Consider the following 27099-nt stretch of genomic DNA (forward strand, 5'->3'; position numbering starts at 1 on the left):
TTTAAGCAGCTTTCTCTCTTCCAAAGTTGGGGATCAGGTTGAGCAATGCAAATTGGGTGCTTGGCACTTCATTCTAGCCTTCTGATTATTCTCTGAGGATTTGTTCTCCCTATGTGGGGCCTGGAGCTCATCATTTGCTAAGGATTGAATCCAATCAGAATTTTGCATTGTTAGGTTTTAAGCCAGTTTCAACTGGTTTGGTAGTTTGTTTATCCTTGGCCAATTTGACTTCCTTTTCCTTCAAAATCTCTTTGAAAGTTTCCATAAGGTTTTTGGTACACTTGAAAGATCATGAAATTTTTTATGTGTAGATGAGAAATATTTGGTTTCTTCAGAAGTGCCCCTCTGGTAAAGTCAAGAGGAAAACATGTGTTGTAAATGGACCCTCATTTTTATTTGTTGGATTTGGGCCTCTCTGCAATCCTTTTTTGGCAGATGCATGGAGTATGTTGAATTCCAAGTTGACGTTCAATTAAGCTGCATTTCTATATTTCCTTAAGAAAAGTATTCCTAGGATAAAAGGAAAAAAATCTTCAGTGTGAGAGACACTGGTCAATAGCTTTTGGTCACATTTTCAAGAGATAAAAGCAAGGATAGATCCAACGTGAATCAGGGAACTCAAATGGAAGAAAAGCTACCCACTGAAAAGGCTCTGCTATGGACCATTGGTTTGACTGCCAAGGAGAATGTGAGTTTGGTCTTTCCCAGGCAAAATGTGCAACTCTTGACTGTGCTCTCAGAATTGGAGGATGCTGGTCAGTGAAGTGTGATTTGGCCACCACTATAAATTTGGCCATAATTTTTAAGTGTTCAGGGCATTTAGTCTGTCTTGTTGTTTCTCTTTCCTTAGAGCTACAGTAAGGGTCTAGTGGGTGAGGCAAACTGGATATGCAACACTGTGACGTAGTTATATACCCATCCTTCTCACTCATGAGCACCCTAGGAAGGGGCAGAGACAGGGTTCACCTGGGAAAGTCAGCATTCAGTCCATGGCCTGGTACACAGTAGGCACTAAAAAAGTATTTGGACAAATGAAAAGTACTTGCCTGCCAAGACTGCCTTCCTTACCACTTTCTGCTGGCATCAGTGCAGGACAAAGGCGGGGGAACTGCTCACTGGCCTTTCCTCCTCCCTTCTTACTCTTGAGACAATTCCTGCTGGTGAGTCACTGAAGTTTCAGGAGGAGGTACAACAAAAGGAGAAGCTTCTCTTTTTATTCTGTCGTCCCTGTCTCCTCTTGGGAGCTATTGACATCTGGACAGAGTTTAAGGCTTTTGTTTTTGTTAATTCTTCTTTAGTTTGATCAAATCTCTTTCCCTAACCTAGAAGCTAGGCTTGAGCTAGGTCACAGGCGACGGCAGTATCAGCCTCCTTGGGCTCTGTCCATCTGGTGTTGAGAGGTGAGGTGGAGCTGAGGGAATGTGGCCCTCTCTCTAGGAGAAGAGACCTGAGACCATGTTTTGGCCTAAAGTCTGCTCACCTTCCCCAGCACAAACCAATTAGTGAGTATTTTATTGCACAGGGCACCTGCAGCATGTATGTATGTTATATTCAATTTGATACTCTATTTGGTCGTAGTAGATTTCCCAGGCTTAGCTGTGGTACAGCTAAAGATTTTGGAAGGGTGAAAAGGCAAGTAGTGGTGCCAGCATACATTTGATTTCCATATCACCACCATGTGGGTAGCGTCTTTTTAATTAAAAACTGAAAAGTGAAAACAAGCCCTAGTGCCCTGTGCTATGAACGGAAGTGCCTGCATAGAGCTCAGGCCTCATGTGTCCTCTCCAGAGGAGGACCACCCTGCTGGAGTCTGGAGGTAGAGGATAGTTCTTGAGCCACACATCTGAATCCATCTCTCCCTCTGCCAGCACCCGCACTCTAGACAAATGGTCCAGCCGTCTTGCTAGAAGATATGGTGTCATCCAAATCCACAGCAATCTGCAGAGGGTTCTGCTGGGCCAGCAGTGTACATTGGGGGAGTATCATGATGGAGCCTGGCAGGCTCTATATGTAAAGCTGAATTGTGCTTAAAAGGAAGCTCTATGGTCAGTCTAGTTCTGAGCGTGACTGCTTTGTTGGAGAAAATTATTCTTTCTTTCACTTTTGATTGACAAATATTTATTGAGATCCTACTAAATACCAAGCCTTATGTGAGGAACTTTACATAAATGCTCTCATTTAATGCTCTCGGCAGCCTTGTAGTGGAGGTAATTATCTCACTTTAGTGATGACAAAACTGGGGCTAAAAGAAGTGAAGTGACTTGCTCAAAGTCTTACTGCTGGCAAGAGGTAGAGCTCGGATTTGCATTCAGGTTTGTCTCTCCCTCAAATTCTCCCTATTCTGCTCTAAGGCATCTCAGGAATTCTTTTTCCTTTTCGTTTCAAATTTTTTCATGGCTCAATTCTACCAAAAAGCATAAATCTTTTAAGGGCTCCATAGTTACAAAAGTCTCTTACGGGTGGCCCATTTAAACATTGTTAGTGGCAACCTTCGAAGTTTCCCAAGTTTCTCCCTTGTTAATTGTATGCAGATAGTGTCAGTGTGGAGGCCTTTCTTGATGGCACAGGAAACTTCCCTGTCTCCATTAACTTGAGAAGACAGGAGGAATGAAGAGAAGGAGCTCAAAGAGAGAGAATTCAATTCAGCCAGTTATTTCAGCTGAGCTCACAAATTTTGACTGAGTACCTCCTTTACGCCTAACACAGTGTTAGGCACAATGAGGATAAAGAGGCTGTTTATGACAGTACCTGCTCGCTAGGGAGAAGGAAGATACAAAAGAACTAAAGAGTTTGGACATAATCCTGTGAACAGTGGGGAAGCACTGGTGACTTTTGAGCAGAGATGTGACAATTCTCCCAAGGTATGCTTTTATCCATTCCTGCAAGGCTACTGTGGAGGTCAGGAGTGGAGCATGGGGTGGAGCTGGGAAGAGCACAGGGCACTGGATGTTGGAAAAGCCTGACTGTACTATCCTGGGGTATTAAAGAAGTGACAGTTTCTGCATCTTTGCCTAGCACCTACCATACATGTGAAATCCCACAGTTTAGTGGAAGGATATAAACCATCTGCAGCAACATATTTGTTTAAAAAGGAGACACCAGCGTGAAGACTTAGCAACTTTGAACCTGTTGAAAGAAGAGCATCTGCCTGATATTTTCATCATGGTTATATTGATTGTTCATCTTCCATTCTTCTTGTGGTTTGTGTTACTAGCATATTTGTATTGGTTCTGCCAAAAGAATCCTTGAGAGGAAAAAGAATTTGTAAATTGTTACTTTAGAGAGATTAAAATCTATACAAGGATTAAAGTTCCCTGTAGCTTTGGCCCACGGGCATGCACAATTGAAGTCCATCTGACTTTGAAAGGCCTTTTACATCTTGAGGGCCTGGGGGTGGTCGGGAATCCCTCTTCCCTGTTCGCCTTTTCATGGAATGCTTGCGTTTATTGAGCACCTACTATGTGCCAGACACCATGCTAAATGCTTTCACATATCCTCACGGCAACCCTGTTTTAGGTGAGGAAACTATGGCTCAGATAAGTTATGTAACTTGCCCAAAATCAGAGTTGGTGTGTAGTAGAACCAATATCGACAGCTATGTTTTCTGGCTCCCAGTCCAGGACTTTTATCACTACACCACACTACCTCCCTCTCTGATCTATTTTGTACTCCTTGAGCGTACACAGTATGAATCCGGTACGGGATAAGATTTTCTGATTTGCTCATGACCATCCACTTCATTAAAACACAGGGCCCTGCAGAAATGGGTTTGAGACTGTTACATTTTGATGAGGGAGAGGGACATGTTGAGAGAATTGGATACTGATTGAGCAGTGCCAGCCCAAGAAGGTTGCCCCAATCAGCTACAAGACTGCATGAAGTCAACAAATCTCTTGAGAGAATAAGGAAGGACTACAATGCAAATGAGATTAAGAGGAAAGCAAAGATACATTTGTCTTCTTCTCAGTTTTGTTCCAGATAGAAGCCTAACAATGATGGGCTTATCAGATTTCTTAGTGGGTGCAGATCCCTATCACTTCTGTGGATCCATCTTTCCTAAGAAGCTGATGGACTGGTAGCAGGGTAGAGAGTAGATCCTCTCTTTGGTCCATGATCTGGGACATATGTATTATCTCAATTCCCTCTACAATCCTGTGAAGGCAGTGGTATTGTCCCTCTTTTGCAGATTAGCAAACAAAAGCTCAGATTTAAAGGACTGTGGTCACATAGCTAGTTGGTATGGACCTGGGAGAATGAGGGTTAGGAACCTGGGATACGCAGTCTCTCACACTGCTCTTCTAGAGCCTAACATTTCCATGATGGTTCTATGGAAGTGAGCCCCACTTCTAAGTAATCCTGTGGAAACAGACTAGTGTCTAATCAGAATGGACCTGCCCATGCAAATTCCATCTAAGTCCTACTTTACTCCATTAACTATATCACAGTTAGAGACTGAGGCATAGACATTAAGTAATTTATTCTTAATATTGGGGAAAATCAAGAGTAGAACCTACTACCTCTGAGGGGTACTAAACCAAGCTGTCTCCTTACTTTAATGCTCCTTGGAAAGGTTCTCATGACTCCTTTGCCCTTTTGATTTCACAGAAATATTCCAAGATGCCCAAAAGCTTTTCAGGCACTATTTTTATTCTTTTGAGTTCTCTTAAAGTTGAAACAGAAAACATCTATGTGTGCGTGTTCATGTGTATATTTAAGAGCTATGTGCTTTATGTACTGTGGCTTGAAAGCCTTCCATGTTATTTGATTTTATAAACATTTTCATAATTACCCAAATGCTGCAGTTCATGCTTTTGTCATGAAATATAAACAAAATCTCCTAATGGAAAATGCACTTGTTCTGGAACAATGCCAAAAAATAGTCCAAAGAAGATACTTGAAGTTTGCTTCCCAGAATATCTGTGTTGATAAATTATCAAGTGTTCAATTAAAACTACAGAACTGATTTTTAATTCCTATTCAAATGGTTGCAAGTGCTCCGAGTTCTATCACTTGTGCACTTTACATGCCTTCCCTGTAATTAACATAAAGAAATTAATGTCTTACAAGCTTCAATATTTGATGCCATATGAGTCCTGAGGATATTTAAAGGGAGAAGAAATGTAAATAGAATGAAATTCTTAAGCAAGATTACTGATATGACAGGACTAAAGGGCTTGGGAGTGTGTGAAAAGTGCCTCTTTTCTTCCCTTTAATAAGTCCATTACTTGCACTTGGGCATATTTTAAGGTCCTTTTCATGCTGAATCTAGAGTTGAGCATGCTTTGCATTTCAAGCTTTGTCTATGAATCAGTAGAAGCCAAAGTTATTTCTGCTTTAAAATAACAGGAGCCAGGAACAGCTAATCTCTTTTCATTCTGAGTTCCTTACATTATTTTACTGGACAGAGTTTGTGTTGGCTACAAAACAGGCCATTCATAACATCTATGAGAAGGAATTTAGGTAAGAATGAAGACAGATTGTAGGATGTATAAAGACTCCCTCTCCTGAGGCCATTAAGAAATTCCAAATTGGCACTGTTTTGAATAGTGACATGGCATTAGCCTTGCTAATTTCAGTAATTCAAGCTGATAGCCTCTGATTACCAATCTACTAGATAAAACCTTCCCATAACTACAGTACAGATGTGCTTCTTACCCTAGGTGAGTTGATATTTTTAAATAGGCAAATGGGGGCAAGTTTGTGAAGGAAGTTGGAGGGTGATCATGGCTAGCACAGCGCCTCTCAGTCAGAAACTCTTTGGAAGGTAGTAGATGTCTTTACTTCCTCAGGAAGATGTGTCCTACACTGTTGAGGAAAATTTACTTTTCTTTCGGTAAGCAGGAATGAGAATATGAGACGCAGACTCTGTCACTCCCGTATCTCATTGCATCTGACCTCTTTGCCTGAATTGTCTTCATTTCGATAATCGGGACGGGAAAAGTAACCCATCCAAGTTCATCTGCTTTTAAGTGGGAATGCATTTGCTCTTCAGTTCATAAAATGTGCAAATAAACTGACAGGTAGTTAATGGCCAAAACTCCAGGGGAAAGGGAACTCCTTTTTAAAGGATTCTCTATTTAAAAGACATTCCCCTAAATCTCTCTTGACTAACTGGCATCTCACATCATGCTGGAAAAATGTACAGAGGGAAGTCTTCAGAGCCTCGCAGGCTGAGAAAGGAGAAAGATTGCCGAGTGTTTGAAAGGGTTTAGGGTTTCATTTGAAGAGCAGCTGCACCCCACCGTGCCTGTGCTCAGATACACAGAACACCAGCGAGGCGGCGGCACACTGCAGAGGCCCTGAGTGCAGCCAGAGCGGACCTGCGGGTGAGAGGGCATGGCCAGCCAGCCACGCCTTCTGCACATCTGGCCCTGGGTTATTGACTTGGGTTTCCCATCAGTCAGTGACTAAGACCAAAGCCCAAGACCCTTCCCTGAACAGTCTGGATCATCAAGCAACAAAGATGAGAGAGAGAGAGAATGGACACAAAAACCTAAAAAGGGAAATGGAAGTCGTGTGGAAGCATGAGAGATTTACTTAGGTTCAAGAGCAATGTTTCTCCAGAGAAAGGTCTAATATTCATGGTTTTCTCAAAGAACAAAAAGTAACCCGCTTGTGGAGCACGAGAAGGTTTACAAATCATATTTAGATATCTGATCTCACTTGAGAAGGAACACAACTTTGGTGCTAAATAATAAAACTTCTCTGCTTCCAGACAGAGCAGCAAAGGTCTGTGGATCAGGCTTCCCCAGGTTTCCCTTCTCAGAACCCTCACCAGGCTCTGTCCCTGCTCAGAATCTCTATAGCACTTGGTTCGTGCCTCTCTTGTGGCACTTATCACTTTCTAACTTGGATACAGTTATTTTTGTACTCATCTCATCTTCCTGACAGGATACAGAGCTCCTTGAGGCCAACAACTGAGGTTTCCGCATGTCTGTATCCACCACGGCACCTGGCAAGTGGCTGGTAAACAACAGATGCCCAATTCATGTTCATTGCTGCCGCGCCTGACACCTATACCAACTGTCCATCTCCTGCTAGATGGAGAGCTCCTTGAGGGCAGGCTCAGTGTCTTATCCTGTATCTGCAGCGTCTGGCCTGCCTGGTTCCCAGTACAGCAATAAATGTTCCTAGCACCCAACAAGTGTTTAATTAATTAAAGTGTACTAACCATGCATAACATAAATCCTTCCATTCACCTGTGGCTGCCACATCCACAATTCATCCACTCAAGAGGTTATTCATGATAACAGATTTACATCAAAATGTTTCAGGGACCGGCCCAGTGTCGCAGCGGTTAAGTGCGCACATTCCGCTTCTCAGCGACCTGGGGTTCGCCGGTTCAGATCCCTGGTGCAGACATGGCACCGCTTGGCACACCATGCTGTGGTAGGCGTCCCACATATAAAGTAGAGGAAGATGGGCACAGATGTTAGCTCTGGGCCAGTCTTCCTTAGCAAAAAGAGGAGGATTGGCAGCAGTTAGCTCAGGGCTAATCTTCCTCAAAAAAACAAAAAAAAAGTTTCAGAAGGACTCAGGCTCATGGTAGCAAAGATAAGGATGTTGAATTTGATACAGTTGACAATTGTATCAAATTGAAACCCAGTTTCCCCCCTAAAAAGGTACTCTGGAGATGGCAAGGGGTAAAAGAAGTTTTAGGGAAAGAAGCTATAGAAGAAAGCCAAAAACAAGTCATGAGGTAAAGACGGCTGAAAGAGAGCGGTAGGTGAAGAACGTTGCCTGTCTGCGTTCAGGGCCCCACAGCCTCTCAATGCTGCCGGCCTGGCTGGAGCATGAGAAACGGGAAACCAAAAAAAGATCAAGTTGAAAAGGAGGCCTCCTAAACTTGGTCTTAGGCTTAGTACTAAGGGAGAAAGATTTGAGGATTACTTACCTTGTTGTTAGTCCAAAGGGGGCTTCAGATTTCTCCCCTGGCTGACCTAAACTGTAATTTGTCTCTGTCGCCCGCTGTTAATACTTCTTCCATTTGTGAGGGAATTATAGTGACTGGAGAAGCTCGACTTACTTCCTCAAATCTCTTGGCAGAGAAATTAAAAAGACAACAGAAATTGCTGTCCAACTGGAATTCTGCATGACATAGGGAGAACTGATTGGGACCCATCGATTGAAGAAAACTCTTTCTATTTAAAGAGACTGCATCTTTAATCGTGGTAATCCCTTTAGTAAATTGCTTTCTCTGGTGACATTGCACACCTAATTACAGTTTGCTCATTTTTATTTTCCCTTTACGTTGTTGCTTGCTGCTTAGGCAGTTGTAGATTTGCAGGCTGAGCAATGAACTTATTAGTGACATTCAAAACTCTCAGCCAAATGTGTCTCAGGACCAAAATGTCACCACTTTGGGACGTGACTCAAAGGTCACCAGACAATTATATTTCCTTTAGCACTTCCTCAAAAGACCTATTTTCCACCCCCTTAACAATTTGGATTCTCTTCTCTGAGAAGCATTCTCAAATCCTCCTAAAATTGTGAAAATAAAAATGAAATACAATAGTAAAATGGGTACAACCAAGGACCGTAGTGATAGCTTATGTACGAGGATTTGCTCTCCATTCCAATTTATGTAGTTTAGTGTAATACTGGTTTTCTTGATGAAAACACTCTATTGCCAAATCATATTCAGCAGGGTGTGAGTGGGAGTCCCAGGTCGTCTTCTATGACAGTCATGCCTAGCCAGATTTGTCATAGCTTGCAAATGCATAGTTTGTTTTAAATGAATGTTTGGTTTGTTTTTTTTAAAATAGCTGTTGCATTAGGGTGATAACATTATAAAGTGATTTTTTTCCCAAAGATTCTTAATATCATCCTATTTCCTTGTTGTCCTCTATATTATCTTTTGAAGAAAAAGCACATTAATCTTTCTCTCAAAATCTTCTCCAACCCATCTTTCCCACCTGTTCTACTGTCCTGCAACTTATCTCCCATGCAGCCTCCGTTCCCACCTGCCAGGGTTATTCTAGGAATATACCTTAGAGAAATACACTATGTATTCTAAGGAGTTTGTGAGAGGGTGTTTGCGCAGCATTGTTTGCACTGGGGAGAAATTAGAAACAAACTAAATGCCTATCAGTGAGGAAATGGCTAATTGTGTTATATTCATACTATGGAATTTCTTGCAATTATAAAAAGGAAAGAGACAGTTCTACGTGTATTAACATGTAAAGATTTCCAACACATTGTAGCATATGCATATGCATAGAAAATGCATTTACCAGTAATCACTCCTGGGGAGTTGTAGGAGGGGGAAAGTTGGAGAGGGTGCTTTCTCTTTTTACCCTGTATACTCAGGTATTGTTTGCATCTTTAGCTTCAAGAATGTATTCATGTGTTGAGTAGTTAAAAAATTAACAAAATAAAAGGACTCTATCAACTGTGTGGAGGATGGTTTGCATGAGGACAAGAGATGATGAGAACGTGATCTTAGCAGTAGCAGTAGCAAGCAATGACAATGGAAAGGAGAAGGGAATTCACAAAATCTTAAGGAAACACTTTACAAGATGTAATAATTAGACCTAGAGCATGAAAAACGAGGAGAATCTAGGGCAACTTGCAGGTTTCTGGCTTGGGCAACTGGATGGCTCCTAGAGACGTTCACTGAAATGGGGTGGGAGGTCGGGGGCGGAGGTGGGAAGGGGAGGGATGGGAGGGGTGGGCAGGGAGGTACAGGAGGGGGAGCAGTCAAGGCAGAAGAAATGCTGCGTTGTTTGTGGCCTGTTGTGTCTGTGTTGCTTGAGGGACATCCAGGTATAAAATGGCCAGGGAGCAGTTAAATCTTCAGAGATGTGTCTAAGCCAGAGATAGATCTGGGAATCCTCAATGATAGATAAAACCTGGGGCACAGATGAGAGCGTTCGGGAAGACTCATAAAGTGAGTAGAGTGGAGGGCCAAGGAAGAAATGAGAGAACACTCATCTAAAGAAAGACAGCCTGCAAAGGAATCTGAGAACCATCCGAGAGGTAGAGGGATCCAGGAGGAAGCTGTGCCAGAAGATAAGTGTGACACCAAGTTTCAAGATAGAGAATGGCCAACAGTATTGGATTCTGCAGGGAGCTTAAGATGAAAAACTAAAAAGGGTCCATTGAGGGGTTAACTATAAACTGGCGTGAGGGATCTTATTGAGTATTGGGCTGATGAAAATGTTCTAAAATTGAGTTACGATGATGGTTGCACACCTCGCTAAATTTACTAAAATTTACACGTGAAATTTATTTAAAATAGGTGAATTTATGATATATAAATTGTACCTTAGTAAAGTTGTTTTAAATGAAAAACAAAACAAGAATCCATTGGAATTTAGTTTGGGGCAAGCTATGATTCCAAGAGAAACTTTCCAGTCTCATCTCTTCTTCCTAATTGGTTGGGAAAAGTCCCATGAAATAAAATGAAAGGAAGCACACATTACTGATGTCACATCCTGATCCTTTCCACTCTCTTGCAATATCAAAAACTACTTTATGTGTTTGATTTGCTTTTTACCAAGCAATGAATATTTCCACCCTATTCTCTGTCTTCCTTTGCATAATTGCAAAAGAGTTGTTTATTATTATTTTTTTAGCATATATTTCCAGAGTTTAGGTTTAGGGGGCCAGGCTATAAGGCCCCAGTTTTTATCTGTTTTTCTTATGGTTGATTGCATTTTAATGTGTTTAAACATAGCCTCTTTATTGGCTGTGCAAGGCATTTTCACTCTGAAATCTCATCATTCATTTCCTGATACCTCTGTTAGGTGCATAACATGATGCCTTGTTGTTCTCAGCCATTTCCTTTCTTAATTTGACTTGGCCAATAACAAGATGTATTTGTCTTGGTTAACAGGCACATTTGATGTATTCTGTAGACAGGTCAAAACAACATGGAAAACTCCTGCCTCTTCTTACTATAAGGAGCTGGGCCTGCCCTTGACTCTACTTAATTAAAGTGTTCATTTCTTGCCAATTGCATCTTCTTTTTATTGTGGTTCAATTTCTTCCTGCTGCTTTTTAATACTCCTCCTCAGTGACCTGGCTGCCACTCTTCATAGTAGAATTTTTCTTTTCCCCTTTTACATCTTTGTAGCTGTGAGTTTGGGCCACTTGGCATCTTTTTACCTTTCCTGGCCTCCTTTGGGCTTGCCTACTTTGTTCTCATGCCCGCAGAGCTATTTGTATGAGGATCATCCAGCTTTTTCTCCTCAGTTGCCTTCCCCTTCGGTCCTTCCAGGTTATGTCCTAATCATGTCCCCAAAATGAATTTTCTCCATCTGATGCCTCTTCCTTTCTTCCTCTGGATCCTGAGTGATACCATTATGTGGCTGCATTGAGCAAGATGTCCATCATCTGCTGATCACTGCTAATTGTTTCCTATTGGTAGGAAAAAAACTCAATGTAAACAATTTCTGAGTAGGTTGCTCCACCTTCCGTATAGGCAGTGTCCTCATGACCATTTCATACCATATACACACATTTCATATTGCCTGATAATTATTCACATTATTTCTGAGACTTAGCCCCTGCCTTAGTAAGCTGGACAGATTATGCGGTTCTTTCTCCCTACCATAGGCGGATTAAGTAGTTACTTCTTTAAAATTAGGTCTTGGTTGATAACTCCTTGGCAAACATAAAGCCCTCCATTCTAAGCTAGTCATAGTCTCCAAAACACACTGATCCCTTTCTTTGAGAGAGAATCCAAAGCAGTCTCTTTAGATTCCTCTCCAGACAGTGTCTGTGTCAAAGGCAGGAATGCAAAGGTCACTTGAACCCTGTGCCTTCACCCATCATCCCTGCCACGAGACCTCTAAAGACCTGAATGAAATCCTAGAATCTCAGGGTTGGAAGGGTCATCAGCAGCTATTTACCTTCACCCCCTCGTTCTATGCTTAAATCCTTTCACCAATATCTCTACCAAATGGCTGTCCAAACTCTCATCAACCACCTCTAGAGACAGATCTTACTGCCTAGGGGCAGCAGATGCAATTTTCAGATTGCACTAATTATTAGAAAGTTCTTTATTTCTTTTAGGTCCAAATCATTTTCCCCTTAGGAGAAAGACAAGGCCATGAAACAGCAATAACTAAAATGGCATGGCTATGGACCAAGAAGAATCTGAGATGGAGAAAGAGTAAAAGGAAATAAGAAAGAGGGTGTGGGCTGGTGCAGGGGATCAGGCAGTGCCAGAGAAAGGGGTCTGCGGAGCTAGAGGGGCAAATGCGGGAAGCCGAGCTGAGAAGCAGAAATGATGCTGAGAAGTAAACAGTAAGGGAATGAAAACACTGGTGGAAGATTAAGGAAGGAGATACTAGAACCTCTTCTAAAACAAATGGAACCAGGTGGGAGGTTTAAATCAAAGTAGGGAGGAACTGAAAAGCATCTTTAAGATTCAAAATCCATCAGAGGATTCCAACATTGCCCTTTGCCTAAGGATATGGAAAAGAGCACTGTGGAGACAGGAGAGGATGTTTAGTAGAGCAACGACTAGACAGAAGAGAAAAGAATAATTGGACACAGGAAATGAGTTTAAAGAGCAATGGAAAGAAAACAAGAAGTGAATAGAGAAATGGAAAAAGGGGGAAATGAAAACACAGAACTTTTAGGTTAAGGAATTGTATTTATTCCTGTGCCAGCACATAATTGTATTTTCCTGGCAGTCATCCCACAGACCTCTGCAAGGGGAAAGGGGTGCCGGCATGTGTTACCGCAGGATTGAAGTCTTATTGCTTTGTACTATTACAGCCAAGCAAAGAACTTCATTAACGAAGCTATATTTTGATATCACAGAGACAGGCACTGAAATTTCAATCACTAGCAGCCCCTGCATTTGGGAATCAGTGGCGATGGAAAGGGCAGGATGTAGCCCAGGGGTGGGTAGACTGTGAGGCAAAGGCAGGGGTCAAAGGTACGGGAACCCAATCACGGAGGTTGGAAGTGAGAAATAAATGGAAACCACTCACCAACAAACCTGTTTCCATCCCAGCGTGGCACACAGAATGCCGGCATGTGTCAGCTGTGTACATCGCAAGGCATCAGGTTCCAGGCAGCAAAAGGGAGTAAGAAAATAATCTTTGTAGACTCCATCCACACTGAGTTCTGTGAACTGATACTGTGAGTAACGAGAACTGGCTATTGTCAGAAGGGCTTTGGAATCTAGAGGTCAGGGTTTGAGCCCTGCCATTTGCTTTCTGAGCTACCCGACCATTGGCCCTGCCTTTGGCTTATCTTCATCAGAGCTCAGCGGGACTCCTTCCCCTGGGGAATCATCAGTTAAGGAGGATGGACTCCCTGGGAAGGGCGTCTACTAAGGAGGTAACTCACATGCACACTCTCAGTGGACTGGAGGTGTGTGTTCATTTGTGCAGCCATTGATTCATGCATGCATTCATTCGGTCAACAGGCATGCTTCTAAGCGTCTGTACTAGCCAAGTACCGTGTGGGAGCTACAGAGAGGAATAAGACTCATTTCTTACTTTGATGAGGCTTGTAGTCTAGCTGAGGAGAGGAACACTGAAATGACTAACTCTATTATAAGGCAGATTGAAATTAGTGCTATAATAGAAGTACAATTCAATTATTGGTCAGAGAGGGAAGTGTTTCATTTTGGCTGGGGTGAGAAAGGAAGGCTTCCTGGAAGAGTTATTCTGTAAGTTTAGGCCTAAGGGAAAGAGAGAGAGAGGGAGAGAGAGACCATCCCAGGTTGAGGGAGCAGCGTGAAAAAAGACATGGGAACTTCAAAGTACTTGCCATTTTCAGCAAATGATGAATGGAATGGTATGACTACCGTATGTGGTACTTGGAGAAATACATGGACAATTGAAACTGGAAAGCAAGACAAGACGAGATGGAGAAGCTTGTGAATGCCAGGTTAAGGAATTAGGGCTTTATCCCACATACATCAGGGAGCCATCAAAGGATTTTAAAGAGAGAAATGTGACTTAACACGCGATTTAGGAAAAGAGTGTTGTCTCATTCCTGCTGTCACAGGATAGAACATTCCTTCTTCCTGGACAGCAATGAACCACTGGAGAGGAATGGGTATCTTATCTAGCTGGGGCATTGAGGATTGTGGGGGGAGTGGGAAGGGAGAGAGAGGCTGAAGGAAAGAGGAGAAATGGTCAGCATCCAAAGACAGAGAAATGGTGCCTGTGAGAATGTGAGAATGAGGACTTACTGACAGTCCAGATCCGAAGACGGGAAGGTGGGAGGATGGAGCCAGGATGACAATATGTTCTTCCAAGTAAATTGAGGGGAAATAGTCTCAATTCCCCAAATCCCATTAATGATGAGGGAGACATTTCACAGTTGGCGAGTTTTTAGGAAACAAATATAGATGGAACAACGTAGGGAGGCTTTTCATCTTGCATTTATGAGGACACCTGCCTGCTGTTGATTTCTGGTCTGCAGTGTTCCAACAGCCAGGCTGACTGTGTTCAGAGACTTGAACCATTTCGACTCATTGGCTATTGTACTCGTAATTTTCCTTGCTGTTGGGCATTGCCACGACAGTGCAAGCATTTTATTTCTCAGGTACATTTTTTCTAAGGACCATCATGGCTGATTAAAAATGGAAGATTACCAGACTTTGGGTTTTCCCATCCAAGTATATCTAAAACCCTGTCCCAAATGTTATCAAAGAGCTTTTCATTCAGTGTCTTGGAGCCTGGGCTGCGAGGGACCATAAGACCACTCCCTCACTCTTCTGATCCCTCACCAGCAATTAGATTTGGCTACAATAAGTGACATTCTGTGTTTTCTTTTTACATCCCCAAAGCCCAGTGATGCATACCTCTATACCTGCATCATGCCTGAAATTTATATTATAAACAGAGCTCTGTGAATCTAAACCATTAAATTTTTTTAACTAATGAGGACAGAGTGTATTCTTTGATTTTTTTTTAAACGTGGTTTCAGCTTAGCATCATTTGTGTGAGTCACAAAAGTAAATGTAAGTTTCCTGAGTTGTAGAAAAATTTCTCTTAAAATAGTTAGCCTCAGATTAAAATCCTTGACAAAAATTGCCCTCTTCCTCCATTCCCAATAGAAGAGCCATATCTGCAATTCTAGGGTAGTGCTTAAATATCCATTCATTTTCATTCTTTTGGACAACTTGACTTGACTTTCAAAGCACTGAAGGAGTACCATTTGGGTGTGGATGTTTTGGCATCACGTACTTTCACACACACTCACCCCAGTACAAAGGAAAGCAGCAAAGTAGCAGTATACTCCCCTTAGGAACTAGGATGTGCCCCAGATGCCATTATCTTTTGGTTTCTATAGTTTTTTGCAATCGTGGTAAAATACATATAACATAAAATTTGCCATTTTAACCATTTTTAAGTGTACAGTTCAGTGGCATTAACTACATTCACAATGTTATGTAACCATTATCACTATTTCTAAAACTTTCTCAGTACCCTAAATAGAAACTCTGTAGCCATTAAACAATAATTCTCTATCCCCCCTGCCTCCAGCCCCTGCTAATAATTACTCTACTTTCTATCTCCATAGATTTGCCTATTCTGCTTACTTATATTTCATATAAATGGAATCATATACTATGGGGTCTTTTGTGACTGGCTTCTTTCACTTAGCATCATGTTTTCAAGGTTCATCCGTGTTGTAGCATGCATCAGATCTTCATTCCTTTTTATGGCTGAGTAATATTCCATGGTACGGCTATACCACATTTTGTTTATCCGTTCATCTATTGATGGACACTTAGGTTGCTTCCACCTTTTGGCTATTGTCAATAATCTGCTATAAACATTGGTATACGAGTATCTGAGTGTCTATTACAGGTTGTTAGTGCAGCAAAGATAACAAGAATATAGCATTTTCAAAAGCTGTCTTGACTTGGAACCCTGGAGGCACCTTCTAACAAAGCTTGGTTGTACAGACTAGTTAGGTGTTGTGACACTGATAGCACTGCCACAATAACTCAGGCACAGTCAGCGTGACAGTGCTTCATCTCACTTCCTCCCAAACTTCTCTAAAGACTAATCACATTCAGTGAATCCACATCAGCTCCGACTCTCTCTTCAACTGAGTACTATCTGGTTTTTGACCCAACCACCCTACTGAAACTTCTCTCAAAAATCTCCCGTAACCTTCTAGTTCACACATGCCGTAGCTTCTCCTCAGCCCTTGCTTTTCTTGACCTCTCTATAACATTCCACACCAAGCTAACCCTCCCCTCTTTAAAATGTGCTCTTCCCTTGCCTTCTCTAAGGTTATTCTCTTCATCTTCTCCCTGACCCTAGCTGAACAGTGTCTCTGTCACCAGCTCCTCCTATTCCACTGCCTCTCAGGTCCATTACTTCCCATAGGAAGTAATTGCTCCTGTGGGAAGTAAAGGCTTTGATGAGCTGTGATTCCTGTGCAGCTGTTAGGCAGCCTCGGGTAAGAAGGATCTGCAGCAAGAGAGTAATAGTCGTGACCCTTCTGTGGCAGATGGTGATAAATCTGAGCCTGGCAGAGGAGGGCCAGTACCCACACCACCCCCTTATACTGTCAAGGTTTCCAGGATGGAGTTGTTCTGCTTCTGGGAATGTGACTTGACTCATGCTATACCTAAATCAGTATAGTAGTAGCCCATATTATAATAAGATTCTACAGTGAAATGATTTATTTTCTAAAGGGATTAAGTGATATTTTTGTTCGTTCCTTTTTTAATAGCTGAATGCAATAGTAGCATAGTTATTAGTTGAAACCACCGGAAACCATTTTGTATTAGAAAACTAAACAGTCTGAACCTAGTCAAGGGCATTTACCGTGGTGTTCCCCTCTTGACAAGGAAATTGTCATAGAAAAGGCTACCTTAACTCATTAATCAGGAATTTGTGAGTTAGCGTTCAACTTGGTAGTTTACAAAGCCCAGGTGGTACAAATGTCCTAACAGTGCTTTCCAGATCTTTCCACTTAAGTACCCCATACATCAGTGAAGAGTGAGAGTGAACACATGCTCCTGAGGAGCTAGGACATAACCTGAAGGTCCTAGTAAACATGAAATATTTTATAAAGTCTTAAATGAGTTTTCAGATAGTACGTTTCTACACCATCATACAGCCTTGCATGATTTAGTATAAAATAGTGTGCTTTTCCCCCTAAATCCCTAGGAAGAAGCTTGCTATGGCTTCATGTATGCACAGCCCAGTGCAGTGTGACCTGAAGATACCCATACCCCAGATTGAGAGACAGAGGCCTATAATAAGAGACTCCATGCCTATACTAATAGGAAAACCCATTGTATTCTTTCAACATCGCATCATAGGGATTTCAACATCAATTATGAGGATGTTTGCAAGCTGGAATTAGCTGTAGGAAATGAAGTGGGCTTCTCATTGCTCCAGCCCTCTTCCAGGAGAGGCCATTGGATTATTCCCAGATTTTACAGTAATTTAGTAGGCAAAATTGGCAGCTCACTTGTTTGTCCAGAAGGCACGTTGTGAAATGGGCCCATTCTAAAAGGAGTCCCATTAGACCAATTAAAAACTAGAGGCCTCAAGTGTGCCAGTTCCCCCTCTTCTGATCTATGAAGAAGAAAATGTAGACTTCCAGAGACCCAAAGGTCATTAGCAAAGTCATTTTCTTCTGCTTTCAAGTCCAAGTAGTCATTTCACACCTGAAAGTTCACAAAGGAAGGAGGGATTGATGTGGCAGGAAGGAGGGTTGTATTCAGGGGAGAACAAGGAAACCAAGATCTGTTTGGGATTCAGAAGCAAATGGCAGAGCCCAAGGGCTTCTGTGGGAATGGGCAGGAGAGTGAGCAGTAGTGCAGTGAATGTGATTTCTCCAGAGATTTCCCCAATTTCAGCCTCTGGGGTCTGCCAAGCAATGTACTGAAGGTTTCACATATTCATGTCTTGGGGGCCAACTGTACACAGCAAATGCAAAACACAGGGATAGCAGTACTGCTCTGTTGCTATATTAAGGCCGGATTGAAGCCATCTGCTGGTGCAAGCCTGGCAAGGAAGAAACCCCCATGCTTGGCTCGACAACAGCATTCTCTCCCCTGGTATTTTGATGGCAGCACTTCTTTCAGGCTGTCCTGTGAAGTCTGTCTGCTGCTGTGGGTAAGACCCCTATAGTAATGTGTTGCCCTCCTTGATGCCCATGCCATCAGAGGGCAAACGTTTGCTGCTGCTTATATGCTCAAGACCCCAGTGGGTTTGTAAGGGCCCAAAGGCTTGTCTCAATGACTGACAGATCTTCCTTGGCCGCCTGTGCATGCCTGCTTGATGCACCCCAAATCTAGCAACGTCTCCCCCAAAACTTTGTGAGTACTGGCTTCAGTGGAAGTTATTGTTGCCAGGGTTTAAAGAAAACAAAAACAATCGAGCATGGATTTATTTTTTGCCAGGGTCTCTTATCCAGGATTAGAACAGCTCAAGAAGAAAAAGGAATTCCTCAAAAAATTAAAAATAGAACTACCATACGATCCAGCCATCCCACTACTGGGTATTTATCCAAAGAGCTTGAAGTCAGCAATCCCAAAAGTCCTGTGCACCCCAATGTTTATTGCAGCACTGTTTACAATAGCCAAGACGTGGAAGCAACCTAAGTGCCCAGCAACAGACGAATGGATAAAGAAGATGTGGTACATATATATAATGGAATACTACTCAGCTGCAAAACAGAACAAAATCATTCCATTTGCAATAACATGGATGGCCCTTGAGGGAAGTATGTTAAGTTAAATAAGCCAACGAGAGAAGGATAATCTGTGTATGACTCCACTCATGTGAGGAATTTAAAATTATGGACTAAGAACAGTTTAGTGGATACCAGGGGAAAGGTGGGGTGGGGGGTGGGCACAAAGGGTGAAGTGGTGCACCTACAACATGACTGACAAACATTAATGTACAACTAAAATTTCACAAGATTGTAACCTATCATTAACTCAATAAAAAAAAAAAAAAAGAAGAAAAAGGAGTCAGAATTTGGTAGCTGATGAAGATCACCAGAAAAACACATCCCAAGAGAAGCAACTGATTGACCCCACCTTGGCTGCTGTGGGTAGAGGAATGGTTGCAGCCTGTAGCAGACTATGTCCCTCCCTGGGCCACAGGAGGCTTGGAATCAGTGAGAAACAAAACTAGAAGGAAACTTAGGGTACATCTAGTCCCCCGCCCTGATTTAGCAAATGGGGTCACTGAGGCCCCAAAGAGAGGGAAATGACTTGCCAAAGATGAAATAGTAAGTCAGTGGCTGAGCCAGGCCTGGAACCCAGGGCTCCAGACTACCAGGATGGTACAGCCTCCTTAGGTACTTGACTAGGAGACTCTGAATAAGGAAGGGTGCAGGGCACCCCCCTGAGTGCTTGCCAAACGAAGAAAAACTTTTTTTAAAAATTTTTATTGAGTTAATGATAGGTTACAATCTTGTGAAATTTCAGTTGTACCTTATTGTTTGTCAGTCGTGTTGTAGGTGCACCACTTCACCCTTTGTGCCCACCCCCCACCCCACGTTTCCCCTGGTAGCCACTAATCTGCTCTCTTTGTCTACATTTTAAAATGCCTCATATGAGTGGAGTCATACAAAGATTGTCCTTCTCTATCTGGCTTATTTCACTTAACATAATTCCCTCAAGGTCGATCCATGTTGTTGCAAACGGGACAATTTTGTTCTTTTTTATGGCTGAGTAGTATTCCATTGTATATATGTACCACATCTTCCTTATCCAATCATCTATTGATGGGTAGTTAGGTTGCTTCCACGTCTTGGCTATTGTAAATAATGCTGCAATGAACACAGGGGTGCATGGGACTTTTGGAATTGCGACTTCAAGCTCTTTGGATAGATACCCAGTAGTGGGATAGCTGAGTTGTATGGTATTTCTATTTTTAATTTTTTGAGGGATCTCCATACTGTTTTCCATAGTGGCTGCACCAGTTTGCATTCCCACCAGCAGTGTATGAGGGTTCCTTTTTCTCCACAACCTCTCCAACATTTGTTACTATTAGTTTTAGTTATTTTTGTCATTCTAATGGGTATAAGGTGATATCTTAGTGTAGTTTTGAATTGCATTTCCCTGAAGATCAGCGATGATGAACATCTTTTCGTGTGCCTATTGGCCGTCCGTATGTCTTCTTTGGAGAAAATGGTCTGTTCCCATTTTTTGTTGTTGAGTTGTGTGAGTTCTTTATATATTATGGATATTAAGCCTTTGTCAGATGTATGACTTGCAAATATTTTTTCCCAGTAGTGGGTTATTGTTTTGTTTCAATCCTGTAAGAAAAACTTTTCAACACAACATGCAGACCTTAATGACAGACAGTTATTTTAAAGGGATCATCTAATCTGCATCACAAAAGACCTAAGGGGAAAATGAGAGTCAGAGCTGAGTGTGTAATTAGTACAGATTGTTGGGTCTACCCTCCAGGCATAGGTAAATTGATTATAAATAGAAACAGATTTTTGGTTTAGCATGAAAATCTCCTTCCTGGCCCAAAATGTTCTCATTGACAATCAACTGCAAGATAGAGACAATTTATGTGCATTTTACAATATGTACCTAATACAAAGATATGTTCTGGAAAATCATTGATAAATATAAAAATATGAATGATTTAAAAGAGAATGGTTTGTGGTGATTCCCATAATACATCTGATTTGTAGCAAAATGAGAAAGTTTCAGTTTTGTGTAGTTTTAGCTTCTTTGTAGGTTTTTTTAAAAATTTATATTTGCTATGGCTGATCCCCAGATACTGTTCCCACAGGCTTCTTGTTTTTTCCAAGACAAGATTTCTGACAAGTCTCTCCCACTTAGGGCTGTCCTCCAAACTGTTAGCAGTGATCTTTCTAAAAAACACAAATCAGATTGTGTGGTTTGCTGAAAAACCTTCAGTGACTCTCTACTGCCCACTGAATCAAGTCTTCGCATTCTCAATCTGCCATGAGTTAGCCCTTACTTGTCCTTCTTGCCTTGCCTTCTGTCACCCACCACGCAAACACACACACACACACAGACACACACCCCACAACAATATACACTCTGTGTTCCCTCCCACCATAGAAACTGCTTGCTCCTGCTGCATATATCCTACCTACATTCTCTAATATTGATGGTTTTGCTCAAGCCAAACCCTCTACCTAAAATGAATAACCGTTTCATTCAGCCCTGCCATAGTTCTACCCATCCTTCATGGTGTAGATTATCTCCCAATTGTTCCAAGATGTCTTCCCAGATCCTTCTATTTGGAATTTTTCTCTTTCCCTTCTATCTTCATGGTATTTTGCTGAGCCCTTTCTACTTTCTGCCAAATATCTAGTTGGTTGTCTATTGGTCTGTTTTCCTTGCTAGAGTGTGGGAGTCCTGAAGGCAGGCACTAAGTCTTCTAGCTCAATGCTTGGGACATAATAGGCTACTGTTAAGTTTGTTGAATTAAATTGGATTATATTTCCCCTGTCCTGGAGTGTCCCTATTTATCTTTCACCCAAACCCTATTGTTACTGAATCTGGGTTCGCCCATCACCCGGAAAGCCAAACACCAAGATGACGAGATTGCAGCAGAGCAGCACAGAGAGCGTTTAATTATAAGGCAGCCAAGTGAGGAAGCGAGAGAATGAGTCTCAAATCTCCTTCCCCAAAAATAGGGACTCAGGGATATTTATGGGGTAGAGGGCAAGGTGGTTTGAAATGTGGAGATAGGTGATTGAAGGTGAGGAGAAGTGAGGTAATCGATGATCTGTGCAAGCGTAGTCAGAGTTCATATCTCTTCATAGGATGCATGTTCACAAAATGGCAGCATTAGCATGATCTGAGGGTCTAATTTTTAGTGTCTTGATGTCAAAAGGTCACTTATTGGACATCTGCATGGGCCCAGTTGATGGGTTGGTGGTCTCAACCAGCCTAACATGGACAAGGGCTTCTAATTCCTGAAAAACAGCTCAAATACCCATTACCATGGTGATCCAGGCTCTAGGGAGACATTATCTATAGGAGGAACCTAGTGGGAGTCAGATAGCTTATTGCCTAAACAGCACAGAAAACAATGGGTGGGGGAACAACTAAAAGCTATAATCAGTAATTACAAAGAGGAAAAAAACCTTTTAGTTCCTAGCTACTTAATCATCAATGGCTAACTATTTGCTGGTTTCAATACTCCCTATTCTTTGGTCATTCCCCATTCTTGAGGGATTCAGGTTGACGACCAGTCTAGCTACTTCCACTGAATTGGGGTATAGATCTGGGTTAGAGGAATGAAACTGTTTAGCACTCATTTGGAAATATTCTCTTGTTCCAGTTTCAGGTTGAGATTTTGCATTATTAGAATTTTTGTACCTTGCTCAACAGTTTTGGAACAACATCTAAAGGCACATTTTATAATCCAGTATCCAACCAGAAGGATAAAGAAGTATAGACAACCCAAATTTTGACAGTCCCTGACAAATAGACCTAATCCCAGTGGGGCCTCCATCTGATCTCCAGGTGGGGGCATACATCTGGTCTTAGTTCCTGATAATCTTTTGTTACTGGATATACATCAGAGACCAGAGCCATGCCCTATACACTGATCTTTCAGTTTTTATTGATGATAGCTATCGGCATAAACTCTCTGCCCAGGGGTCATCACATTCCTAAGGCACTCAAAAGAACAAAGTTATCAATTTATGGCTGGGAGGGGCCATAAAATCTACAAAGCATGTCTGGGTTAGTTAATCAGAAGTCATTCGAAGTTACAATATGGTTTCTTCTCTACAATATGGCTTCCCTTATGTCAACCTTGTGTTGAGCCAGCTTCCCTTATGTCAACCTTTTGTTGAGCCAGTTTCACTATTTCCTCTCTCTCCCATAATCCTTCCTTGTCCTGCAAAAGTGTCCCTTTCATTTCTAATTTCCACGATGGTGGCCCAGGCCCAGACTGTGTCTTTGCTGTGATTCCCATCAATGTAAGCCCCAGGAGCCTGGCCCTGGGATTGGGTGATAAACATTTGCTGTTGCTGGATGGGGAGACTCAGGAAACCTGTAGCCACAGCTTAGGAAGCACAGAAAGGTCTTGTTCTGAATGTTGCTGGGGGCTCTTTGGAGGTAGAAGACTTGGCCCAGCTTTGTGCCAGGGGTGCGCAACGGCCCTGGCCATCATTGCTGATTTTTTCAAGGAAGTAGAACTGATATAATTCCCATTCTGAGTCCCCGAACCCAGAGCTCTTTTTAACATTTAACAAAGCTTAACAAGCGTTCTTAATCAAGTCTGTGATCAGTTTTATATGGAAACACTGACTTTTCTCATGCTTTTTGGAAGTTCTCTTTGGCAATATATATTTCACTAATTGAGGGTTTTTTCAAGAAGGAATCCATTACTCCTTAATCACTGCAGTCTATTTTGTATACAAAACTTTTCAACAGATGGTATAGCTTCATTTAAGGTTCAGAGTCAGACCCCTGTTCAAATAGCACCTCTGCCACTTAGCAGCTCTGTCAATATGGGCGAAAAAAGTAACCTGAGCTTGAGCTTCTTCATCAGTAGAATGGGAATGATAATACTTCCCTCATAACATTGTTGAGAAGGTTAAATTAAATGAGATAGTGTATACAAATAGCTTAGCACAGTGCCTGGCGCACAATGAGGACTCCATAATTGGTGGTCATTTTTATAATTTCAAAACAGAGGGTCCAAGAGATAGAAATAACAAAAGAGGTCTTTGGTGGCAAAAAAAAAGATTAGAAACCACTAGATTTAACCTAACTGCTGAGTTGACTATAACAGCTATAGTGGACGAAACTGTTTCGTGTTCATGGATTATTTGAGGAGCAAGATAGTGTAGGAGCTGAGTGGTAACATTCATAGATGTTGTTTCATATTGATGTGGGGCAAGAGGACTATCCAGAAAAGGAATCTGAAAGCGATGCTGAGAGTGCTCTCATTCAGGTCAACCCTAAAAATACCCCTGTTCATTTAAGTTGAGACGTTGCCGTGAGACTCAAGGCTGGGCTTTCAACAGATAGAGCCATATGTGTTCTCAGCTTGGGTGAAATCCGATCGTGCCTCAAGCCTGTGCTCTCCTTACTGACTGACAGCTGACCTCGGCCTTCTCTGTGCGCGCTGCATAGTTCCCCTTTCAGAAAAAGAGGTCTGCATGGCTCTTTGTTCTTTTTCTCTTTTTATTTTCTTTATATGTATTTATTTTGCAGGGAGAGGGAATCTAGATTCTAGGCTGCTGAGTCACATTTCCCTGGGTAACAGGGTTCCCTGGAAAATTTGATTTGAATTAGTATCGGCACTCGAGAAGAAAAATATTCTCAGCTGTAGAGGAGCAAAATGTAGTCAGATTCATACATATTAAAAGTTAAGGCATCATTTCTTGGTACAGCAATGAAAAATAATTATAGTTAATAACAAAACAGAAAAATTATTTGTATCAAATAGGATACGCCAAGGATTCAATAAAACATATATTCAAATTAAAAAGGAAAAATATCAATACCCATTAGGTAAAAAGGCAAGGGACATGAACTGTTATGCATTGAGAAATATAATTAGTAAACTATAACATAGAAAAAGTTGATCTGTAGTAGTAATTAAATATATGCAAATTAAAGAAACTTTGAGATATCATCTTATACTGACTACAATATCTTTTTTTGATTGAGGCACAGTAAATTTGGTCCTCACATCATTGCCGATGGTGTTATAAACTGCAGTAGCCCTTTTGGAAAGTAGTATTGCAGTCTGTGTAATCAGACCCCCTGGCTTTGATCGCCTTGACCTTGCTGCCTGCTCTGACCAGTGCCAGCCTCAGAGAAGCTCTGGGCCTGGGCCCTGCTCTGCATGCATCCTGGACCAGCTGAGTCCTCACACTTTCTTCCTGTGACTCACTGAGTGTTTCATCCCCTGTAAGAGGAGCTCTTCCTTCCTCTTCCTTCCTTCCCCCTGTAGAATCCCAATCATTTCCTCTGTGCCTGTTGCTATGCATCTCAGTGTCCTCAAGGGATCTTTCCTGCTCCATTGGCCACAGGACAGTTGGCTGGTGAGGTCGCTCACATCACATCACCCTCACAGCTATTGAAATAGAAACATTTGTGACTGAGTCTAAAAAAGCCAAGGGAGTAGATTTGAGCTCTAAATCAGGAGAAGCAAATCAGAAAGAAACTGAGTCGTAGGCCAGGGCCAGCCATCTTGAATTTCCTGACAAACCACTATCTACTTAGATTTGCCTTCTGGGAAACTTTTGCATTAGGCCAACCCCAACATCCCAATTTCTTTTCAGAATCATAAACGTCTCATAAACGGTAGGCAGTCAAAGAAGGAAGACCCTTACCCATTAGCCTCTCCTTAGTCTTAATTTGTTTGGTATCAGTTTAAATCCTATGTGTTAGATCGATTTTACTTTATTGTATAGTGTATATTGTTTTTAGGGACGGTGAAAAGACCATATAGAAAAAAAGAAAAGCTTTTTGGAAAAATAAAACAACTTTCAATGGCAAACTGCCCTGTCCTCAACTCTAATTAAAGCAAGGTTCCCAGGAGAAAATCTCTATGGGGTGCAGGGCCCAGGAAAGGTACAGTGGGAGTACAACATCCCCTCCCCCACTAACGCACATACACACAAGGACATATGTATAGTCACCCACACAGCGCCTTACATTTTGATACCAGTGAGATCTGGTGAAAATGACCTTCAAGCACAGTCTTGCCAGGGAAGAGGTGTTGCAAAGGGCCAATGTGTACCCTGGGGTCAGAGTGGGACCAAAGGGGGAAGGGGAGCAGCCAGCTTGCTCCCCACTGGTGTGATCTCTGGAAGGAGGACCTCTAGCCATCTCCTTCCTCTGGTGGGCCCCGCACGCATGTACGCCTATCTCCTTCCCAACTTCTGACAGCCTTCCTTTCGACGAAAGGAAGAGATCAAAGCTGGGGCATCCCAGCAGTCCAGACAAGTTCTTGAGCCATGAATAGTATACACCTGATGCTGTTGGTAATCCTGTATTTAAAATTCTTCTTTTCTTTTGGCAGAACTGGCTTATGATCTGGACGTGGATGATGCTCCTGGAAGCAACCAACATGTGAATCAGAAGGACAATGAGATAGTCGCCTCTCACAACCTCGGGAATGGCCATTCCCCACTGAAGGTTCTAACCAGCTTGGCAATCTATGTGGTGTGCTTTTTCTTCCTGGTGCACTGACTTCCTAGTGCCCAGCTCACGTGCTGCCCTTCAGCACCCTGTGGTCTTCCTCTATAAAGGGAACCACCTTCTTATTTTTTTCTATTTTTTTATCTTATATACTTCCTCCAGCCATTAAGTAGAAGACTAACCATGTGTTATGTTTTCGAAAATCAAGTGGTATCTTCACGAGGAAGGTAAATTTTAGTGGTAGTATAGATTGTCCTTTTGCAAAGAAAAAAATCAAGCTGTGTCAAATTATTTTCCTATGTTTGGCTTCTAGAACATGGTTACCATGTCTTTCTCTCTCTTTCTCTTTGCATGGATTTCTTTGGGAAAAAAAAATAAATGCTCAAATAAAAATGCATTGGGTCTTTTTTGTAAGCCCTCGCGTATGGTGACCATGCGATGCTTTTCCTCTTTCTGTTCAGTATAAAAACATCCCATCAGGTGCCAATGGGGTTCATGAAACTTTGGATGGGTATCAATCCTGACTCTAAGCCCTAGTCAAAGCCACTTCCCCCCACCTCACACCCAATCCATAACCTCCACTTAGAAACCTTGGGTTAGAGTGTCTTGCCTGTGAAACTAAAAGTATCCCAAAAAGTTCCCCCATCTCTCTTTACAAACTTCCACTTTGCTGAAAATGCTTTGCCCAAATAGAAATCCTTTGTATGGGTCATGTACAGTGGCATGATCGATATTCTTACTTTTCCCAACTCAGAGAAGTGGGCCCAAACAGTACAAAGAAATAATTCCGCAAGCTTCTTTGCTGTTGTCTCAGGCTTGCTCTCTGTCTCCCTTCTCTGGGGACTGCCACATGGCTGGGTCAGGTTGCAAAGGTTGTCATCAGGAAACCCATGATTTACAGGAAGCAGTGCTCACTCTTGGCCTTAGGTGGGCTTCTTCAACATTCGTTTATTTAACAACCCAATAGGTTTTGTGTACCTATTGGATGTCAGCTACTGTCCCAGATGCTGGAGACAGTAGAAAACAAAACAGATTTG

At 42.1% G+C, this 27099-nt stretch overlaps 1 protein-coding gene across 2 annotated transcripts in view; it reads left to right on the top strand.

Annotated features, from left to right (window-relative positions):
- GPC3 (glypican 3) overlaps positions 1 to 26457 on the top strand; it is a 403705-nt gene extending 377248 nt beyond the window's left edge. For both annotated transcript variants that reach the window (XM_046673282.1, XM_046673283.1), the window contains one exon: positions 25944 to 26457. In XM_046673282.1, coding sequence (XP_046529238.1) covers positions 25944 to 26113 — 170 coding nt within the window. In that variant the 3' untranslated portion in view covers positions 26114 to 26457. The remainder of the gene's footprint in view (positions 1 to 25943) is intronic.
- The last annotated feature ends 642 nt before the right edge of the window (positions 26458 to 27099 follow it).

The sequence above is a fragment of the Equus quagga genome, chromosome 10, assembly GCF_021613505.1.
Source record: "Equus quagga isolate Etosha38 chromosome 10, UCLA_HA_Equagga_1.0, whole genome shotgun sequence".
Taxonomy (NCBI): domain Eukaryota; kingdom Metazoa; phylum Chordata; class Mammalia; order Perissodactyla; family Equidae; genus Equus; species Equus quagga.